Raw genomic sequence first — 19,544 nt, 5'->3', positions numbered from 1 at the left:
ACCCTAGGTTCCAACCGCACAAAGAGAGATGTGCGTTCAGCTGAAACCCTCCAACCACACTCATAGGATTGCATGCTTGTGGTTGCAACCAAAAATATCCTATAGTGTCCTTGCAGCTAAGAACCAAAAACCCTAATCACATGTCCGAGTTTCAGAACCTATAAGTATGTACCTCTGCAAACCAATTTTTGTGAACCAACCCCAAACATGTGCGAGCCAAAATAAAGAAAGAAGAATAAATGATGATCTCTAAATGAGGGTCACTTGACTTGTATTTATAGCCATCCAAGTGTGTCCAATTTCCTTTTGGGCCGACCTGTCTTTTTTGTGCACATGGGGGTTTCCATATTAAAATATATTTTTCCTTAACCAAAATAAATTATTCCAAGGGCTAGGAAGTGTATTTCTTGATGAGGAAGACTATCCAAAAGAGGTAATTTGTACATGAGCTTCCAAAAATTAACACAATTTATTTTAGTCTCAGATTCATTACCTGGGACATGTTATTTCCAAGGAGGGGATAGTTGTGGACCCAGAAAATATTAAATCTATCTTGGAGCGGCCAACTCCTAGGAATGTGGATGACATCAGATCATTCATGGGAATAGAGGGTTACTACAGGAGGTTCATCAAAAAATTCTCATGGATTAGCTATCCTATTACATATTTGCAGAGGAAAGGCAAAAAGTTTGAATGGACTAAGGAGTGTGTAGCTAATTTTGAGCAGTTGAATCATTTGCTTACACATGACTCAGTTTTGAAGATTGCAGATCCTAATAAGGAGTTCGTGGTATGTACAGATGCTTGTAAGGAAGGATTTGGTAAAGTCCTAATGCAGGAAGGGCATGTGGTATGATATGATTCAAGGAAGCTGAATGAGCACGAACATAACTATGTGATTTGTGATCTTACTATCATTCATGCATTGAAGATGTGGAGACATTATCTTCTTGGCAGGAGGTTTGTCTTGATGAGTGATCATAGTCAACCGAGGTACTTGCTTGACCAATCCAATCCAAATTCCAAGAAATCTAGATGGTTGGCTACCCTCAGTGAGTTTGATTTTAAGATAAGGTACATCAAGGGCAAGGAGAACAAGGTTGTAGATGCTCTCAGTAGGATAGTTTAGGTGAATCACATTTCAGATGTGAGCTCTTATGGGACAAATTTACAGGAGTGAATCTTGTATGCAAGGCAACATGATGAGAGGTATCAACAACTGAAGTAGAGATTGCAACAACAGGGTGAAGGTGATGGGGATGAGGAGTATCACCTCACGACAAATGGCTTGTTGAGATTTAGGAATAAGATTTATGTGACAAATAATAGTGAGCACAAGAAGCTTATCTTGAGGGAGTTTCATGTCAAGCCGTATTTAGGCCACCCGAGATATCATAAAACTTTGACAGTTGTTAAGAAGTTTTATCATTGGAAAAAATTGAAGAAAGATATGGCTGAGTTTGTTGCAAGGTGTTTGTACTGTCAATAGGTGAAAGCAAAGTGTAAGCATCCAACTGGTCTATTACAGCCTATTCTAATTCTAGAATGGAAATGGGAGGTCATTTCCATGGAATTCATTATAGGTTTTCCAAGGACATTGAAGCAACATGATTCCATCATGGTTGTGGTTGACAGGTTGAGAAAGGTAGCTCACTTCATTACCATGAATTCTACTAATTTAGCTAGTGAGGTAGCTCAAATGTTCATCAGGGAGATAGTGAGGTTGCATGGTGTTCCCAAGAAGATTATGTCATACAGAGATGCCAAGTTCACTTCCATGTTTTGGAAGGAGTTGTTTGTAGGCTTAAGGATAGAGTTAGCCTTCAGTACAACTTATCAGCCACAAATATATGGACAGATAGAGACAGTTAACATAATTCTTGAAGACATGTTGAGGATGTATGTCACACGTTAGCAGAGGAAGTGGGATGAGTTTCTTCCACCGATGGAGTTTGGATATAACAATGGGTATCAAGAATCCTTGAAGATGAGTCCATTTGAGGCTCATTATGGGTGGATTTGTAATACTCCTATCAACTGGAGTGGTCTAGTGAACATAGTGTTTATTGGACCATATGTGTTGGATGAGATGGAGCATGAGATGCATGTTATCAAGAGGAATTTGAAGGAAACAAAAGACATGCAGAAGAGTTATGCAGATCATCATAGAGCATTCGAGGAGTTTTAGGTTGGGGAGCATGTGTACTTGCACATCAATCCCAACAAAGGCTCCTTGAAGATTGGATCATGTGCGAAGCTAGCACCTCGGTATTGTGAGCCTTTTGATATTCTTGAGAGGATTGGACCAATGGCCTATCGAATTTCACTGCTGCCAACAATGAAAGTCCATGATGTTTTCCATGTTTTATTACTTAAGAGATATGTCCAGGATGATGGCAATGTGATTGATTGGTCTGTAATGCAGGTGGAACCATAAGGAGAATTCCATCCAGATCCACAATGCATTTTGTAGTGCAAATCAACTCATGCTTCAAAACCAAACAATAGAGCAGTTTAAAGTGGAATGGAAGCAATTTGGGCTCAATGAAGCTACATGGGAGATGGCTGATCAGATTTAGGATTTGTATCCTTCTTTATTTGCTGGTTGAGTAGATGTATTGGTTTATGCATTTTGGTTATATATTTTTATATGAATGTGTATTGTAAATACTGCAATGATATGTGTTATAAATCTCCAATAAGCAGTATGTTGTAAATATTGCATCGAGATGTATTATAAAGATCCAGTAAGAAATATGATGTTCATGGTTTCAGTAGTTTGGTATGATGTAAATGTTGCATCGAGTTGTGTTATAAAGCTCCATAGTTAGTATTTTTTGCTAGTTATAAGCGTCATTGAACACCGAGGACGGTGTTCCCCCAAGGGGGAGGGGTATGTAAAAACCCCTGGTTTATTTTCCATGTAAATAAAATAAGACCAAGGTCACGAGACACATATTCCAAGTTGAATGGTGGGTAAACATTATAGTGGGCATCACCTGTGGATTCATTAATGGCTATCTAGTTTGGAAAAGGAATTAAGAAGGAAAAGAGGCAATAAATGACATTTAATTATGAAAATAAAATAAAATATGAGAAAAGGAAGGTGAAGAGACACAAATTTGCATGCAAAAGAAATTAGAGGAAAAATAAAGGAAAATGAAGAAAAATGAGACATCAATAATAAAAAGTCATCAGAGAATCAATTGCTATCTTTTGACATCTTTTGGCTTAACTTTTGTCAGTTCAATTTTAGTTCTCCTTTCCCACTTTCATTCTCTCATACTCTTGCACACCTAAGGTATTCTTGGAGCAGTCTAGAATTCACATAGATTTGGAGAAAGAAAGCAAAGTAAGGAAGTGCAAGGAGACAGTTGGATCAACAACTATAGTTGACTTACTTTGCCGGTAATAGGTTGCATATCTTGAAAATGTAACTAGCGTAGAAATTCATAATTGTACTTAAATAAAATTTATTATTAAAGAATAATGACTTATTAAAGCATGGGTTTCATGCTTGGGTCAATATTTTCTAGGTCAAAGCCCCAATTGAGGGTTTTTGTATCATGTAAAAAGAATTATTTTTGAGTCAAAAAAGGTAATTTGTCACCTCCACACCAAGTTGGACCTATCCCCAAGAAGTTGGCCTACATGAGGGAAATTCGACCTAGTAGAAATCCTATATAAGCAGAGGAAATTCGACCTATTTGTCACATTCACTCAACAAGTTTGATCTTCAAGCAAGAGAAGCCAAAAAAGAGTGTGAAGTAGCTAGAAGAGGATGAAGTTGTTGGAAAGACCTAAATCAAAGTTTCTAGGCCATCTATCCCTCACACGTGCGAAGTTTCTAGGCAGTTGCTGGGGTCGAAAATCTGTGTTTACTACATGTATGAAATTTTGTTGCTGAGGTCGAAAATTTGTGTTTACTACATGTCTAAAATTTTCTTGCTGGGGTTGAAGTTATTCTATTGGGGCGTCGAAATTTTGACATAAAGTTGTCACTTCGAGTATTTTGTGAAGATCATCTGTTTCAGGGAATGGCTAACTTGGTGGTTCGAGGAGCTCTTTGCCTAGGTCTAAGAAGTCTGTAAGTGTCTCATCTTGAATTGAATCTACTGAAAGAAGAGTTCTTGACTGGGTTTTCCCCTTATATGGGTTTTTCCCTGACTATGCACCTACATCTTGTGTCTCTTGTTCTTGTGATATTCATACACATATAATTTAGTAATTTCTTGATGAAATATAAACTAATTAAGAAGTAAAAGAGGCCAACATAATTCACATGTAATTATCAAGAAAGAGGAATCAAACCCTAAATCCTACTAGTATTGATTTCTCGACATGGAATCAGAGATAAGGTCAAAGAAGGTTGGAGATCACTTTGTTGTCTTGAAAGAAAAGGTTACTCCCTCTATGACAAGTTACTTGAATATGTGATTCAATATTATAAGAATTGCAGGAGGATGGATTGGAATGATCATATACAACTTATCTAAGAAAGTCAAAAGCGAAGGGTTCTTGGCTGCACTTACAGGTACTCTTGATGATGACAATGCATGGATCATTGATAGTGGAGCATCAAGACATATGAGAGGAGAAAGAGGAAAAATTCATACTCTATCAAAGGAACCACCATCTCATGCAGTGGAGCTAGGAGAAAACAACAGTTATGTAGTCGAGAGCCTTGGATCTACATCATTGAAGCTGGAAAATGGAGCAAAGCAACACCTCAACAATATACTCTATGTTTTAGGTTTGAAAAAGAGTTCACTTTCAGTTTCTCATTTAGAAGATAAAGGAGACAGGTTACCTTTGTAGATGTTAAATTTATAATTTCAGGAAAAGATTCAAGCATTAATAAGGAAAAAGTTATTGGAGTACGTGAAGGAAGGTTATAGAGTTATAACACCATATCCTCAAGCTTTATCTCACATGGAGATCAATCCTATCGAACTATGGCATAGAATATATGGGAATATACATTACAAGATCATTCCCTCTCTTAATCAAATGGTAAATGGAATCCCTAACATCAAGGAAGATCATGAAGGAGTATGTAAGGGATATGCTTTGGGAAAGAATACAAAAAATCCTTTTACAAGCAGTGATACAAGGTCTAAGGAAATATTAGACCTCATTCATTCCAATGTGTGTGGGCCTATGTCTAACAAATATCTTGGAGGCCATCTTTATTATGTGACATTCATTGATGATCACTCTAGAAAGACATGGCTCTACCTGCTCAAGACAAAGGAAAAAGTATTTGAAAATTTTAAGGAGTTTATATCTGAAGTGGAGACCTTAACCAAAAGAAAGATAAAGACTTTGAGATCTGAAAATGGTGGGGAATACACTTCAAAGGAACTAATTGCATATTGTAAAGAAGCAAGTATTAAGAGGGATCCCATTTTTCCCTATAATCTTGAGCAGAATGGAGTTGCAGAAAGAAAAAATAGAACAATTGAAGAATGTATACAAACTATCATATTTGATCAAGATCTACCAAAGTTTCTAAGTGGAGAAGCAACAATGACAACAATATATATACAAAATAGAAGTCTTCACAGAATCCTTGAGAATATGACACTTGTAGAAACATTCATAGGGGAAGAAGATATGCATGGACCATCTATGAATCTTTGGGTGTCCCACATACATCCATGTTCAAAGGACAAGAGAAAGAAATTAGATTCTACAAGCATTAAAGGGATATTTGTTGGCTATAACATTTCTTCAAAAAAAATATATAATCTACATCAAGGAAGGAAGAAAAATTGAAGTGAGTAGGGATGTGATATTTGATGAAAATCATGGCTACAAAAGATCCAAGTATATTTTGATCAATTCCGATTACGAATATATACCACTATTTGAAGAAGAGCATCATGATAAGACAACTACAAACCAAGAAGAAGGAGAAGAAGAAGGACCAAGTGAGCCTATTCAACCTATAATTGTTCCCCAAACAAGGAAGAGGCCAAATTGGTTAAAAGCTACACTTGAAGATGCCAAAGGACATGGAGCTACTAAAGGAACTTTTAGAGAAAGAAAAAGATCAAAGAGATATTCAAGATATGCAACATGTATGACAAAATTGATAGAAGCTGAACCAACTACATTTGAAGAAGCTACTCATCAGGAAGAATGGAAGAAGGCAATGTAAGAAGAATCCAATTCAAAATAAATAATGGAGTCTCAGAAATCGTTCCTAGGCCAAGTGACAAATTAGTTGTCACCTCAAAATGGATTTACAAAATCAAACATGATGTTGATGGAAGTATGGACAAATACAAAGCTAGATTTTTTGCAAGGGGTTTCTCTCAAAAGGAAGGTATACACTATGAAGAAACCTTTGCATCTACTACAAGATATACTAATATAAGATCTTTGGTTTCGCTAGTTGCTACAATGGAATGGAATATCTATCAAATGGACGTAAAAACAACATTTCTGAATGGAACATGTTGTCACCTACTACACCTTTTTGCAATTGTTTCAAATGATGAAAAATGGTGGCCAAAAAGGGATCCCAAGTGCAAAAATGCCAAAGAGGAGAGAAAATACCAGAGGCCGAAATCACGAGGAGGAAACCAAAATCAAAAGCCTAAGTCTCGTAGCCAAAAGGAAAGCTGAAATCCAAAGGGAGGCTGAAATATAAAGAGGAGTGCCGAAATTTGGGACCCGATCACATTAGAACCCTTTTAAATTACTTTACAAAAAAGTTTTGATGAGAGGGGCTTCAATATTATATGGCACCTAGTTATGGAAAACCAAAGGGACCAAGGGTGAAAAACTAGGCGGAGCACCTAAGTGCTAAGATGGAATTTCAGAGGATGGTGGCATTAGAACTTTTTTTTAATTCTTAATTGAAAAGCTTCTGATGAGAGGAGCTTCGATATCATGCAACAACTAGTCATTAAGACTCAAAAGAATCGAGGGTGTAGAGCGGGAAAAACACCTAAGTGCCAAGAAGGAATATCAGAGGTTTAAGGCATCTGAACTCTTTTTAATTCCTTTTTGAAAAACCTCCGATGAAGAGGGGGCTTTGATATAGATAGGCGCTTGGTCACAAAAATACAAAGGAAACCAGTGCAAAACCAAGGACCCTAGGGACCCTTTCTCTCTCCTCAAAACTAGACACATGGTAGCAGATAGTTGGTTTCGAGAAGCTGACATGGAAGATTATGTCAGCATGATGTGGTCGGACAAGGACATGTGGCAGGTGATTTTGGCATTTTGGAGGGCCTAAAGGGACAAATCTGGGTGACACGTGTCACCACTCAGGAGGCACCACGTGGAGATGATGACACCAACATGATGTCATTTCAGAGATCTATATTTCGAAGGTGAGAGAAATCAAAACTCTTTTATAATTAGATTTTGAAAAACTTCCGATGAAGAGGGATTCAATATTATATGGGAACTCTAGAGAACCAAGGGCACAGAGACGGGGCTGAGAACCAAGAGTTATGAGATCATCGGAAGTGCGAGTTTTCATAACTCCAATGTTAATTCTTAATTTTAAAACTTCTGATGAAGAGGGATTTGATATTATATGGAGCCCAGTCATGGGAACTCCAAAAAACCAAGGGAGCAGAGTTGGGGCCAAGCACCAAGAGCCATGATCTCTTTGGAAGTGGGAGTTTTTGTAACTTACATGTTAATTCTTAATTTTAAAACTTTTGATGAAGAGGGATTTCGATGTAGACTGGCACAAGGTCATGAGATATCCATGGAATGCAAAGCCAAGGGAAGATTTAGCACCTAAGTGTTATGGGCCATATTAGGGATGTGAATATCGTAACTCCTGTGTAAATTCTAATTTAGAAAAGTTTTGATGGTGAAGGGGCTCTGATATGTGGTGGCGCTTGGTCATGACCATCCAAAGAACCAAGGGTGAAGCACGAATTACAAAGGGAGATAGGCCCCTGATAGGGTCCCATGGGATAAACAAGAAGAGGGCCAATGGAAGAGGAACTTAAAGGCATTGGAACTTTATGTTTTCATAATGTTATTTCAAATGAAGTTATGAGGATAGAAGGCTCTAATATTGCAACACCTATGCATTAAGCCTTTGGTCATAGGCAGTGGTCCCATGGTTGATAAGTGATAAAGGAGCTTAAGCAAGAGGAGCCAAGGGTGATCAGAGTTATATGTTTTCATAACGATCTTTTATAAGAGTTACGAGATGTATTGGTTTTTGATAGTATAGCCTAGAGTGTATGCAGGTGGATGGGTCGGTAACTATGTCACAGAACATCTTCAACACCACCACACTTGATCATGGCTAGTTCCAAGAGGGGAGATTAAACAGTTATAGTGAGAAAGCGACAGGAATATTGGCTGGTAACCGCGAAGCAACACAGTGGCAGAGACGTGACCTAATCAGAGGCAATTACAAGAATTGGCATGGAGATTTTTTTGTTGTAGCCCTCATTTAGTTTTTCCATGTTTTGTTATTTTGTAATTTCTGCATTTTAAAGAAGGAATCAATCTTTTATGTAATCATTTGAATATGCACACGTTAACATAACTAGTCAATTAAACAACTATAAAATTAAAAGATATTTTATATCTCTTGATTGAAAGCTCCCCCTCTGCCCATAAATATAGGGAAGAAACTCATTTGAAAGGTTCCAAAATCCTGTTCCCAAAGGTCTGAAATCTGTCTTTACAAGTATTTTGAGTTCTATATATAGAAAGATGTTCCAACTCTTGATTTAATGTCTTGTTCATGAGGTGCCAATGCTTATAAAAATGTCAACTATGTTGGACCTATGATATGGACTCCATTTTCAAAGATTAATGAAGCATATCTGGTGATTCCAAGTGGAGTAATGTGTAGTATGTGTTCCCCTTTGATTGTCATTTCATGTATGTTTGTCTTCCTTTGAAATTGTGTAAAGAAGCTGTTGGTTGAACTCTCAAATTATGGATTTACTTATGTTACAGGGTAGCAATGGTACCTGTGTAATTATAGATTTATCGATGTTATATTATAGCCAACAGTACCTGTGAGATCACAGATTTACAAATGTTATTTTGTGACAAAATGTACCCACGAAAATATAGAGCTAGAAACTTTAAATGCACTCCACAATTTCTGCACTTTCATCTCTTTATTCTTCCATAGTTCTTCTCGGATTCGTTGCTTAGGATTATGTGTTATCCAACCCTCTGCGTTGAATTCCTTTCCTTATTTTCTCTCTCTCCATTTTTTTTACTACAACGACAAATATTAAGTTGCATTTTACTGTGTGTCAACCACCATATCAAGACATTTATCCTTGGGATGAGTGATATCTACCTACATATATGTGTGTGTGTGTGTGTGTGTGTGTGTGTATGTTTAAGTCTACCTTGGTGAAGGGTGATTGAACCAAGTTTTGAATCAATCTAATTCCAATTATATTAAATACACAGTGCAACACAAATCTCAGCGAATCCTCAAAACGATCATCTAAGATGTCCTAGGCACTGACCTTACCTCAACCTGGGGGTTGTCTCTAGGAGCTACAATAGAACCATTGATGATGAAGTAAAAAATGAGCAACTGAAAGGATTTCAAATAAATAGCAAGGACACACATGTTTGCAAACTTAAGAGAGCCCTATATGAATTGAAACAAGCTCCTAAGGTGTGGTATTCAATGATGGATGCATATCTCTTAAGAATTGGGTTCATCAAAAATTCTGCAGATCCAAACCTCTGCATCAAGGTGGTGAATGATGAACCATTCATTATACTACTATATGTGGATGATTTGTTTATTACACATGTGGAGCACAAAATACAAAAATGTAAGAAAATGCTAGCAACCCAATTCGAAATGAAAGATTTTGGACTTATGGATTATTATTTGGATTTGGAAGTTTGGCAGAAACCTGGAAATATATATATGGGTCAATGTAAATACATAATTGAGATATTGCATGGATTCAATACCGTGATGGATTCCAAGCCTATGACTACTCCCACGATCACTAATCTCAAGAAGTTGAGAAGCTCTAACTCTAGTCATGTCGATCCTACTAGCTATCGTAAGTTGGTCGGTTCTCTAATGTACCTGGTAAATAAAATACCTAATATATGTTTTGCCGTAAATTTTCTCAATCAATTTCAGTTGGAGACTCATCATAACCATTGGATGGTTGCCAAGCATATCTTGAGATATCTATGTGGCACAATACATCATTGCCTAAAGTATGATAGTAAGAAAGTTAAACTAACAAGTTTTACATATTCATATTGGGGTGGCCATGAGACTGATGGAAGAAGCACTACTGGTGGTTGTTTCAGTTTAGGATCTATAATGATTTCATGGATGAGTAGAAAACAAGATCATGTTGTGATAAGTAGTGCTAAAGCTGAATATGTTGTTGCATATGAAGTAGGAAAGGAAGTTGTTTGGTTAAGAAAACTCTTGTCAGATTTTATTTCGAAAGCCTCTAGATCCTACAATGATAAATTGTGATAATCAAAGTAGCATCAAGATTTCTGAAGACCTCATATTCCATACAAGGAAAAATCACATTAACAAGTACCACTACATTAGGAGCTTCGTACAAGATGGGGTCATGATGCTATGGTATATTCCAACATATGAACAAGTAGTTGTTGTGTCGATGAAGTCTCTTCCGAATAAGAAGTTTGAATATTTTAGAAGCATACTTGGGTTAGTTGATATTACAAATTTTATTCATGGGAAGAGATGAAGCATCCATTGGTGGATGCTTGGGAGCACATCTGGTCGATCTATGTGTTGATGTCTAGATCCCAAAGAGGGAGAGTGGTTTTGGTCAAGGAGCTTTGACCTTGTATACGCACCTAGATCTTTGGGTTGATGGTTAGCAAGTAAGCTTGATGGTACCTAGAGTGGCTGAAAGCTTTAGTCCATCTTGGTCCCACCCAGGTAGATTACCCTGGTCAGGAATCTAGTCCATAACACTGAGTGTGCTAGAACTCTTTGTAGTTCATTTCATTTTGAAAATATTTCATGTACTCATATATGTATGTTATTATGAACCTCTCTAGTAAAGAGGGAGCGTTGAAGAATGTAACTAGCTTCAGTCTTCAAAATTGCACTTAAAGAAAATTTATTATTAAAGAATAATTACTTAGTAAAGCATGGGTTTAATGCTTGGGTTAATATTTTCTAGGTCAACACCTCCATTGAGGGCTTCTAGGATTTGTCTTGAGTCATTAGGGTCATTGTCATTATTGTTACACCCTTCGTGGGCTTTTGTATCATGTAAAAAGAATTATTTTTGAGTCAAAAAAGGTAATTTATCACCTCCACACCAAGTACGCCTACATGAGGGAAATTCGACCCAGTAGAAAGGCTATATAAGGATAGGCAATTTGACATATTTATCACATACAATCAACAAGTTCAATCTTCAAGGAAGAGAATTAGAAAAAGAGTGCGAAGTAGCTGGAAGAAGACGAAGTTGCTGGGAAGACTTAAATCAAAGTTTTTTGGGCTATCTATCCCTCACATGTGTGAAGTTTTTGGGCAGTCGTTAGGGCCAAAAATATGTGTTTACTGCATGTTAGAAATTTTGTTGTTGGGGTTGAAGTTTTGCTGCTGGGGGGGCGAAATTTTGAATTGAAGATGTTGCTGGGGAGGCCAAAATTTTGAATTAAGATGCTGCCAAGGAGCTTTCACTTGGAGTATTTTGTGAAGATCATCTGTTTCAAGAAAGGGATGACTTGGTGGTTGGAGGAGGTCTTTGTCTAGATCTAAGAAGTCTGGAAGTGTCTCATCTTGAATTAAATCTATTGAAGGAAGAGTTCTTGACTGCGTTTTCCCCTTATAGGGGTTTTTGACTGGTGGGTTGGACCTCCTGAGTCAGAACGACAAGCAGTCATTACAACAAGACTTTCTACTCTCTAGGTACTACTAAAAACACAGTTTGTCCCCGAGCCAATAGATGAGAAGAAGCAAATCATTACAGACCTTGCTAGAATGGAACTGAAAGATTTAAAATATCTTGAAGCTTTTGGTCAAGATTTTATGGCCAAAGTTTACAAAGCAAATCTTTCAAATGATTCAGTTCAGAAAATTTATTTTCTTTCAAAATTACCAAGAAATCTAGGAGATTTGATTTCTAAAGATATTGAGCTTCAAAGCAAAACAATAGATCAAATTTACTGAACAAATCTTTTATTGAGGTGTTAAGAGAAAGTCAAATATCTGTGTTGGCAAAAACAGGCACATGATATAACTCCTAGTGCCAATGTTTGTCGTGTTGCTTTGCCATGGACACCATTTAAGAAAAGGAGAAAACATAAAAGGTATGGGAAATTCAAGACCAAGAAAATTGCAAATCCCAAATGACCTTTTAAAAATTTCAGATTTCTAAAGAAGAGGAAACAACCAAGAACCAAAAACAATTGTTGTTTCATATGCAAATAGGAAGGACACTATGCTCGTGCTTGTCCAAAAATCACATCCGGTAAATTGAAAGCATGTGTAGATATTGAAGAATTTTGTGATGATTGGTCTATTGTACAATCAGAAGAAGAACCATCAGATGTATATATGTTAACTTATGCTTCTTTTTCAAAAGACGAAGAATTAGTCAATTCCGTTCAGAAAATAAATATTTGTTATGATTGTTCTACTGATGAATTTTCAGTTGAAGATGAAGAAGAAGAACTTCATTACAGTGAATAATTTGAGACTAACACAGACAAAAAAGTGAAACAAAATCTGTATGTTGGTCTCTCCCACCACAGAAAGACAAAGGAAAATAGGTTATCCCTATTCTCCCTCAGTTAAACTCTTTTTGTCCATATCAGAAAAATATTGGACAAACATCTTCAATGCCAGTTCCTGAATTCGACCCACCAGCAGAACAAACTTTCTTGAAGAAAATGTTAAAAACAAATAATATTTTGTATATACCAGTGTCCGTGCAGGTTAAAAATAGTTGGATAGATCTTGATGCATTTATTGATATCGGTGGCTCAAACAATCTTGCCAGACCATCGTTCTTTAAAGGATTATGGAAACCTCTCCAGGATACCTTGATTTCAGAAACAATCGGAGGTATAGTTAATCATACTCACTATGTGGATAATATTTCTTTAAAAATAAGAGGGAAGATTGTCAAGATATATGTTATACAGCATTACGACCCATCTGCCAGTTTAATTCTGGGTATGCCATTTATCAATTCTGTTTTTCCCATGACTATTAGCGAAGATAAAGTTATCTTCAATTTCAAAAAACAAGCAATCTCTGTTCCAAGATTAAAATTTGCAGACTCTGAAGTAAGAAGAGAAAGCCAGAAGAAGACTAGCACAAGAAAGCCAAAAAATGATTCCAAAGATTGGCAGAAAGTACTGCAGATTTATGAAGAAAAGGGAGCTCTCAAAACAAAAACAAAAAAGCAGCAATAGATCCGCAATGGACTCAGGAACAAATCTCTATATATCAACGGTTATTTAAAAGCTACTCAGAAGACCCTCAGAAGTTTTGGGAAAAGGAGAGCCCCAAGCAAGAAATTGTGACCATGCATGATAATGGAGTAAAAGGTAAGTTAATTCCTTGTACTCCTTCTGATGAACAAGAAATCAAAAAACAGATTGAAGAATTGTTGAAGTTGAGATTGATTGAACCGAGTGTTTCCCATTATTCATGTTTTGCATTTTTGATTCGCAATCATTCCGAAATAGTTCGAGGTAAAGCAAGAATGGTGATTAATTACAAACCATTGAATGCAATCACTCAAAGCTTTCATTATCTCTTACCTCATCAAGAAGTAATAATGCAGAAAATTTAGAAGAGTAAAATCTTTAGTAAATTTGATATGAAATCTGGTTATTACCAAATTTAGATTGAAGAAGCAAACAAACATAAGACAACATTCACATGCCCTGCAGGATTTTACCAATGGAGAGTTGTTCCATTTGGATTAAAGAATGCTCCTGCTTTCTTCCAGAAGAGAATGGATTTTATATTTGGTAAGTATGATTTTATCATAACTTACATTGATGATAATTTAATCTATAGTCCAGATTTACAAACACATTTGGCTCATCTAGAAATATTTTTTCAAGAAGTTCAGGCTCATGTTATTTTCCTCTCAGAAACGAAAATGGTGTTATTCCAAAGTGATTGATTTCCTTGGAATTCATGTAATTGATGGACATATACAGATGCAACCACATGTGCTAACAAAGCTTGCTGAGTTCCCTAATGAACTCAAAGACACCAAAATGATTTAGAGATTTTTGGGTGTTTTAAATTACATCCATAAATACATTCCCAGGCTATTTGAAAAAACTACTCCCATTCGAAAGCATTTAAAATCAGGTTGGTCTAGTCAAGCCACTGACGCTGTCAAAAATCTCAAAGAAGAATGTAAGTCCCTGCCAAAATTGCAACCTCTAGGAGAAGGATTTTTAATTTTACAAAAAAATACCTCAGATGATTTTTGGGCAGCTATTCTTTTTGAAAGAAAGGAGGAAAACAAAGAAGAAGACTTATGCACCTATGCATCAGGAGAATTCCTCCCCAATCAGAAAAATTATTTTGCTGCTAAAAAAGAAACTCTTGCAATATTTAATGGCATTCAAAAATTTGAATTGTATCTTGCACTAAGAAAATTCTTGATTAGGACTAACTCAATTAATTTTAAATATTTTTTGTCAGAAAAATTATCAAGACAGATGGCAAGAGGAAGATTATTAGCATGGCAAATTTGGTTCCAGCAATATGATTTTGATGTAGAATGGATTCCTGGAAATTCTAACTATATTGCCGATGCTCTTACCAGGGAAATGAATAAAGCTCATAGAATTGGCCACAGTCGAATAGAAGTCAAAGGAAGTATTTTTGATATTCCAGATCAGCCGGAAAATCTTGTTACTATGGCAAAAGGATTCAAAATTCTCGAGAAGCATGTTGTAGATCTTTGTCTAGAAATAAAAAAGGTAGTTGGACTCAGGCTTCGAAGAAACCAGTGGATTCAAAAATGTCAAGCCTGGCAATCAAAAAATATTGGCACACTTCTTGCATTGGATTCTGAATTGGTAAAAGTATACTCTTTACCAAATATGAAAGTCAAATTATATTTCAGAACACTTGATGATTTATGGTCCATACAATATACTCAATCTATGATTTGGGTCTTGCAAATTTTAAATTATTATCAGATGATTGGTTGTATTGATTTTTCACTTGAAATTTTTACAAGTGCTAAGATGATGGACCTTGATGATGTTAACATCAAGATAGAAGTTGGTCAGTTTTTATAGACCTTAAGAATTCCAGATCTGTTCGAGGAAATGGAAGCATCATATCTACAAAGAAGAGATCCAAATTATATGCATTCAGATACTTTTCCTCAGTATGAAATCTTCGAGCCCTTTGCAGATTGGGAAATCAAGGACGGATACTGCAAGAAGAAATAGGTTGAAAGACAATCTCAATGTGTAGAAAGAACTCTACAGTATATTAAAATATTTTCAACACCATGGGATTTTAATAGCCCAGAAATAAGAAATGCTATTGAGCCAAATCCCTTTTCACAGGTTTTTGCAAATCAGTTTTCAGAAAGTTCCACATTTGCAGAAAATAAGGATGAAGTAAATAGAGTTTTGGGGTGGTTAAAAGAATTTCCCATGCAAAAGTTGGCTGAAAAAATTCATATTATCAAAAAATTGACCGAATCGCAAGGGAAGTATCCTGTTTTAAAGTTTTCAGTGAATCAAAAGGCACTAATCACAGTTGGAGTAAGTTCAGGAAATTGGACTGCAGATACTATATGTCTAATTAGTCTGTTATTATCAACCAGGGTATGCACAACATTCAATTTTGAGTTTGGATGGCAAGAAAAGGAAGGTGTTAGTGATCAATGCAAAATCTCGGTACAACACACCATCGAAACAACTACTAGTATGTTCCAGATTTTTAAATGGGAATTATTGGATGGAATAGAACTACCAGTGCAACAGATGACAACTTTCTCAAAAGCACATAAAGATTCTTTCTTAGATATTGAGATAAATCCTACATCTTACATCAATAGATGGAGAAAGAAAGATGACCCATTCAAGTTACCCTACCAAAGTCATCATCCCTACAAAGATCGAATAAAGTTGGAAGTAGGACAGTCCTCTAAAGCAGCTACAGCATCTACAACAACAACATCTTCAAAAGGAAAGGACATTTTGTTTTTAGATGTGTACCAAGATGCTCAAGACCCCACCGAGCCAGACTATGAAGAAAAATATATAAAGATAATGGAGGAAGCATATATGCAAGATAATCAATCTTCTGATGAATTCTATGATTATGACTCAAACCGCAGCCCTAAGGGACCATGGTGATAGTCCTTAGATTCCTTGTAAATAGTTGAAAGTTTGAATTATTGTACTGGAATATTGAGTAGACACCATCAGACTATGGCAATGCCGACAAGACCCTCAAATATTTCCACTTTGAATTATTGTCCTTAGTATGCTTTTGAATTATTGTACTGGAATATTGAGTAGACACCGTCAGACTATGGAAATGCTAACATGACCCTAAATTGTTTCCACTTTGTGTCATGTCTGAAAAAAAAAAAAAAAAAAAAAAAAAATCGGCAGAAGAGAAGCACACATTGTTGGACTGAGTGCTTCAAAACTCTGAGATTTCTTGTTTTCATATTGTAATGCTCTGTAAGTTTTCCTTTTGAGTTAATAAAAGCTTTGCGCACCTTTATACTCTAAGTTGAGTTTTTCACTTGATATCTTCTTCTAAGTATCAGTAAGGCTGCAAAGGAGGCATTAGTAAAGCTACTGAGAGAAGTGCCTGAGGGGAGGCCAAGGTGCAGAAGACGTGTGCAGCAAGTGCTAGAAGATGCCATCTCAAGGAACTACTTTTACTTAAGAGGTTGGTTCTCTCGATCTTTTATTTCTCTCTTAAGAAAATGCTTAACTTCAGGTATATACAATTCATTTGAAGATAACATAGGTTGACTAGAAGTGCTGGCTGTTTGGGTAGAGGATTCTGTAGATTCTGAGATTGGTAATGCATATTTTCTCGGATGAATGATGGGTCGCGGGATGGAAGGCTTTTCTTGAAGTATTCTTATTTTACTATTCAGCTATCCCTATTTTCCCTCAATTAAACTCTTTTTGTCCATATCAGAAAAATATTGGACAAACTAGGTTATCCCTATTCTCCCTCAGTTAAACTCTTTTTGTCCATATCAGAAAAATATTGGACAAACATCTTCAATGCCAGTTCCTGAATTCGACCCTCTAGTAGAACAAGCTTTCTTGAAGAAAATGTTAAAAACAAATAATATTTTGTATATACCAGTCTCCGTTCAGGGTAAAAATAGTTAGATAGATCTTGATGCATATATTGATACCGGTGGCTCAAACAATCTTGCCAGACCATCGTTGTTTAAAGGATTATGGAAACCTCTCCAGAATATCTTGATTTCAGAAACAATCGGAGCTACAGCTCATCTTACTCACTATGTGGATAATATTTCTTAAAAAATAAGAGGGAAGATTGTCAAGATATCTGCTATACAACATTACGACCCATCCGCTAGTTTAATTCTGGGTATGCCATTTATCAATTATGTTTTGCCCGTGACTATTAGCGAAGATAAAGTTATCTTCAATTTCAAAACACAAGCAATCTTTGTTCCAAGATTAAAATCTGCAGACTCTAAAGTAAGAAGAGAAAGCCAGAAGAAGACTAGCACAAGAAAGCCAAAAAATGATTCCAAAGATTGGCAGAAAGTACTAGTTTAATAAAATCCTTTTCAACTCTGGAAAGACTGTGGATTAAAATATCATCAATGTAAGTTATGATAAAATCATACTTACCAAATATAAAATCCATTCTCTTCTAGAAGAAAGCAGGAGTATTCTTTAATCCAAATGGAACAACTCTCCATTGGTAAAATCCTGCAGGGCATGTGAATGTTGTATTATGTTTGTCTGCTTCTTCAATCTGAATATGGTAATAACCAGATTTCATATCAAATTTACTGAATATTTTACTCTTCTAAATTTTCTGCATTATTACTTCTTGACGAGGTAAGGGATAATGAAAGCTTTGAGTGATTGCATCCAATGGTTTGTAATTAATCACCATTCTTGCTTTACCTCGAACTATTTCGGAATGATTGCGAACTAAAAATGCAGAACATGAATAATGGGAAACACTTGGTTCAATCAATCTCAACTTCAACAATTCTTCAATCTGTTTTTTGATTTTTTGTTCATCAGAAGGAGTACAAAGAATTAACTTACCTTTTACTCCGTTATCATGCATGGTCACAATTTCTTGCTTGGGGCTCTCCTTTTCCCAAAACTTCTGAGGGTCTTTTGAGTAGCTTTTAACTAACCGCTGATATATAGAGATTTGTTCCTGAGTCCATTGCGGATCTATTGCTGCTTTTTGTTTTGTTTTGAGAGCTTCATTTTCTTCATAAATCTGCAGTACTTTCTGCCAATCTTTGGAATCATTTTTTGGCTTTCTTGTGTTGGTCTTCTTCTGGCTTTCTCTTCTTACTTCAGAGTCTGCAAATTTTAATCTCGGAACAGAGATTGCTTGTTTTTTGAAATTGAAGATAACTTTATCTTCGCTAATAGTCACGGGCAAAACAAAATTGATAAATGGCATACCCAGAATTAAACTGGTAGATGGGTTGTAATGTTGTATAGCAGATATCTTGACAATCTTCCCACTTATTTTTAAAGAAATATTATCCACATAGTGAGTAATATTAACTGTACCTCTGATTGTTTCTGAAATCAGGATATTCTGGAGAGGTTTCCATAATCCTTTAAACAACGATGGTCTAGCAAGATTGTTTGAGCCACCAGTATCAATAAATGCATCAAGATCTATCCAACTATTTTTAACCTGCACGGAGACTGGTATATACAAAAGATTATTTGTTTTTAACATTTTCTTCAAGAAAGTTTGTTCTGTTGGTGGGTCGAATTCAGGAACTGGCATTGAAGATGTTTGTCCAATATTTTTCTGATATGGACAAAAAGAGTTTAACTGAGGGAGAATAGGGATAACCTGTTTTCCTTTGTCTTTCTCTGGTGGGAGAGACCAACATAAAGATTATGTTTCACTGTTTTCAACACTGTCTGTGTCAGTCTCAAATTCTTCACTATAATGAAGTTCTTCTTCTTCATCTTCAACTGAAAATTCATCAGTAGAACAATCATAACAAATATTCATTTTCTGAACAGAATTGACTAACTCTTCATCTTCTGAAAAAGAAGCATCAGTTAACATATATACATCTGATGGTTCTTCTTCTGATTGTACAACAGACCAATCATCACAAAATTCTTCAATATCTACACATGCTTTCAATTTACCGGATGTGCTTTTTGGACAAGCACGAGCATAGTGTCCTTCCTGTTTGCATATGAAACAACAATTATTTTTGGTTCTCGGTTGTTTCCTCTTCTTTAGAAATTTGAAATTTTTAAAAGGTCGTTTGGGATTTGCAATTTTCTTGGTCTTGAATTTCCCATACCTTTTATGTTTTCTCCTTTTCTTA

The 19,544-nt window shown here is 36.0% G+C and overlaps 1 protein-coding gene across 1 annotated transcript; it reads right to left on the bottom strand.

The window, feature by feature from the left end:
• Positions 1-17,863: 17,863 nt before the first annotated feature.
• On the bottom strand, positions 17,864-18,982 carry LOC149169785 (uncharacterized). Its single transcript, XM_089425340.1, has 3 exons — positions 18,271-18,982; positions 18,110-18,150; positions 17,864-17,968 (listed from the first exon to the last, which is right to left on the bottom strand). Exons 1-3 carry the CDS (start codon positions 18,980-18,982, stop codon positions 17,864-17,866), a joined length of 858 nt encoding a protein of 285 aa, XP_089281466.1.
• Positions 18,983-19,544: the final 562 nt, after the last annotated feature.

The sequence above is a fragment of the Pinus tabuliformis genome, chromosome 4_2 (assembly GCF_031772625.1).
Source record: "Pinus tabuliformis cultivar Carrire ecotype Pingquan chromosome 4_2, CPIR1, whole genome shotgun sequence".
Taxonomy (NCBI): Eukaryota; Viridiplantae; Streptophyta; class Pinopsida; order Pinales; family Pinaceae; genus Pinus; species Pinus tabuliformis.
The sequence above is the reverse complement of the archived record's forward strand: the minus strand, read 5'-3'. Positions and strand labels throughout refer to the sequence as shown.

Excerpts from the sequence above, each read along its gene's own strand:
- LOC149169785 (XM_089425340.1), bottom strand. The coding sequence starts at position 18,982 with ATGCCAGTTCCTGAATTCGACCCACCAACAGAACAAACTTTCTTGAAG. Across the intron at positions 18,151-18,270 it reads GCATGATAACGGAGTAAAAG|TTCGCAATCATTCCGAAATA; the intron begins GTAAGTTAATTC and ends CTGCATTTTTAG. Across the intron at positions 17,969-18,109 it reads TTCGAGGTAAAGCAAGAATG|ATTGAAGAAGCAGACAAACA; the intron begins GTGATTAATTAC and ends TACCATATTCAG.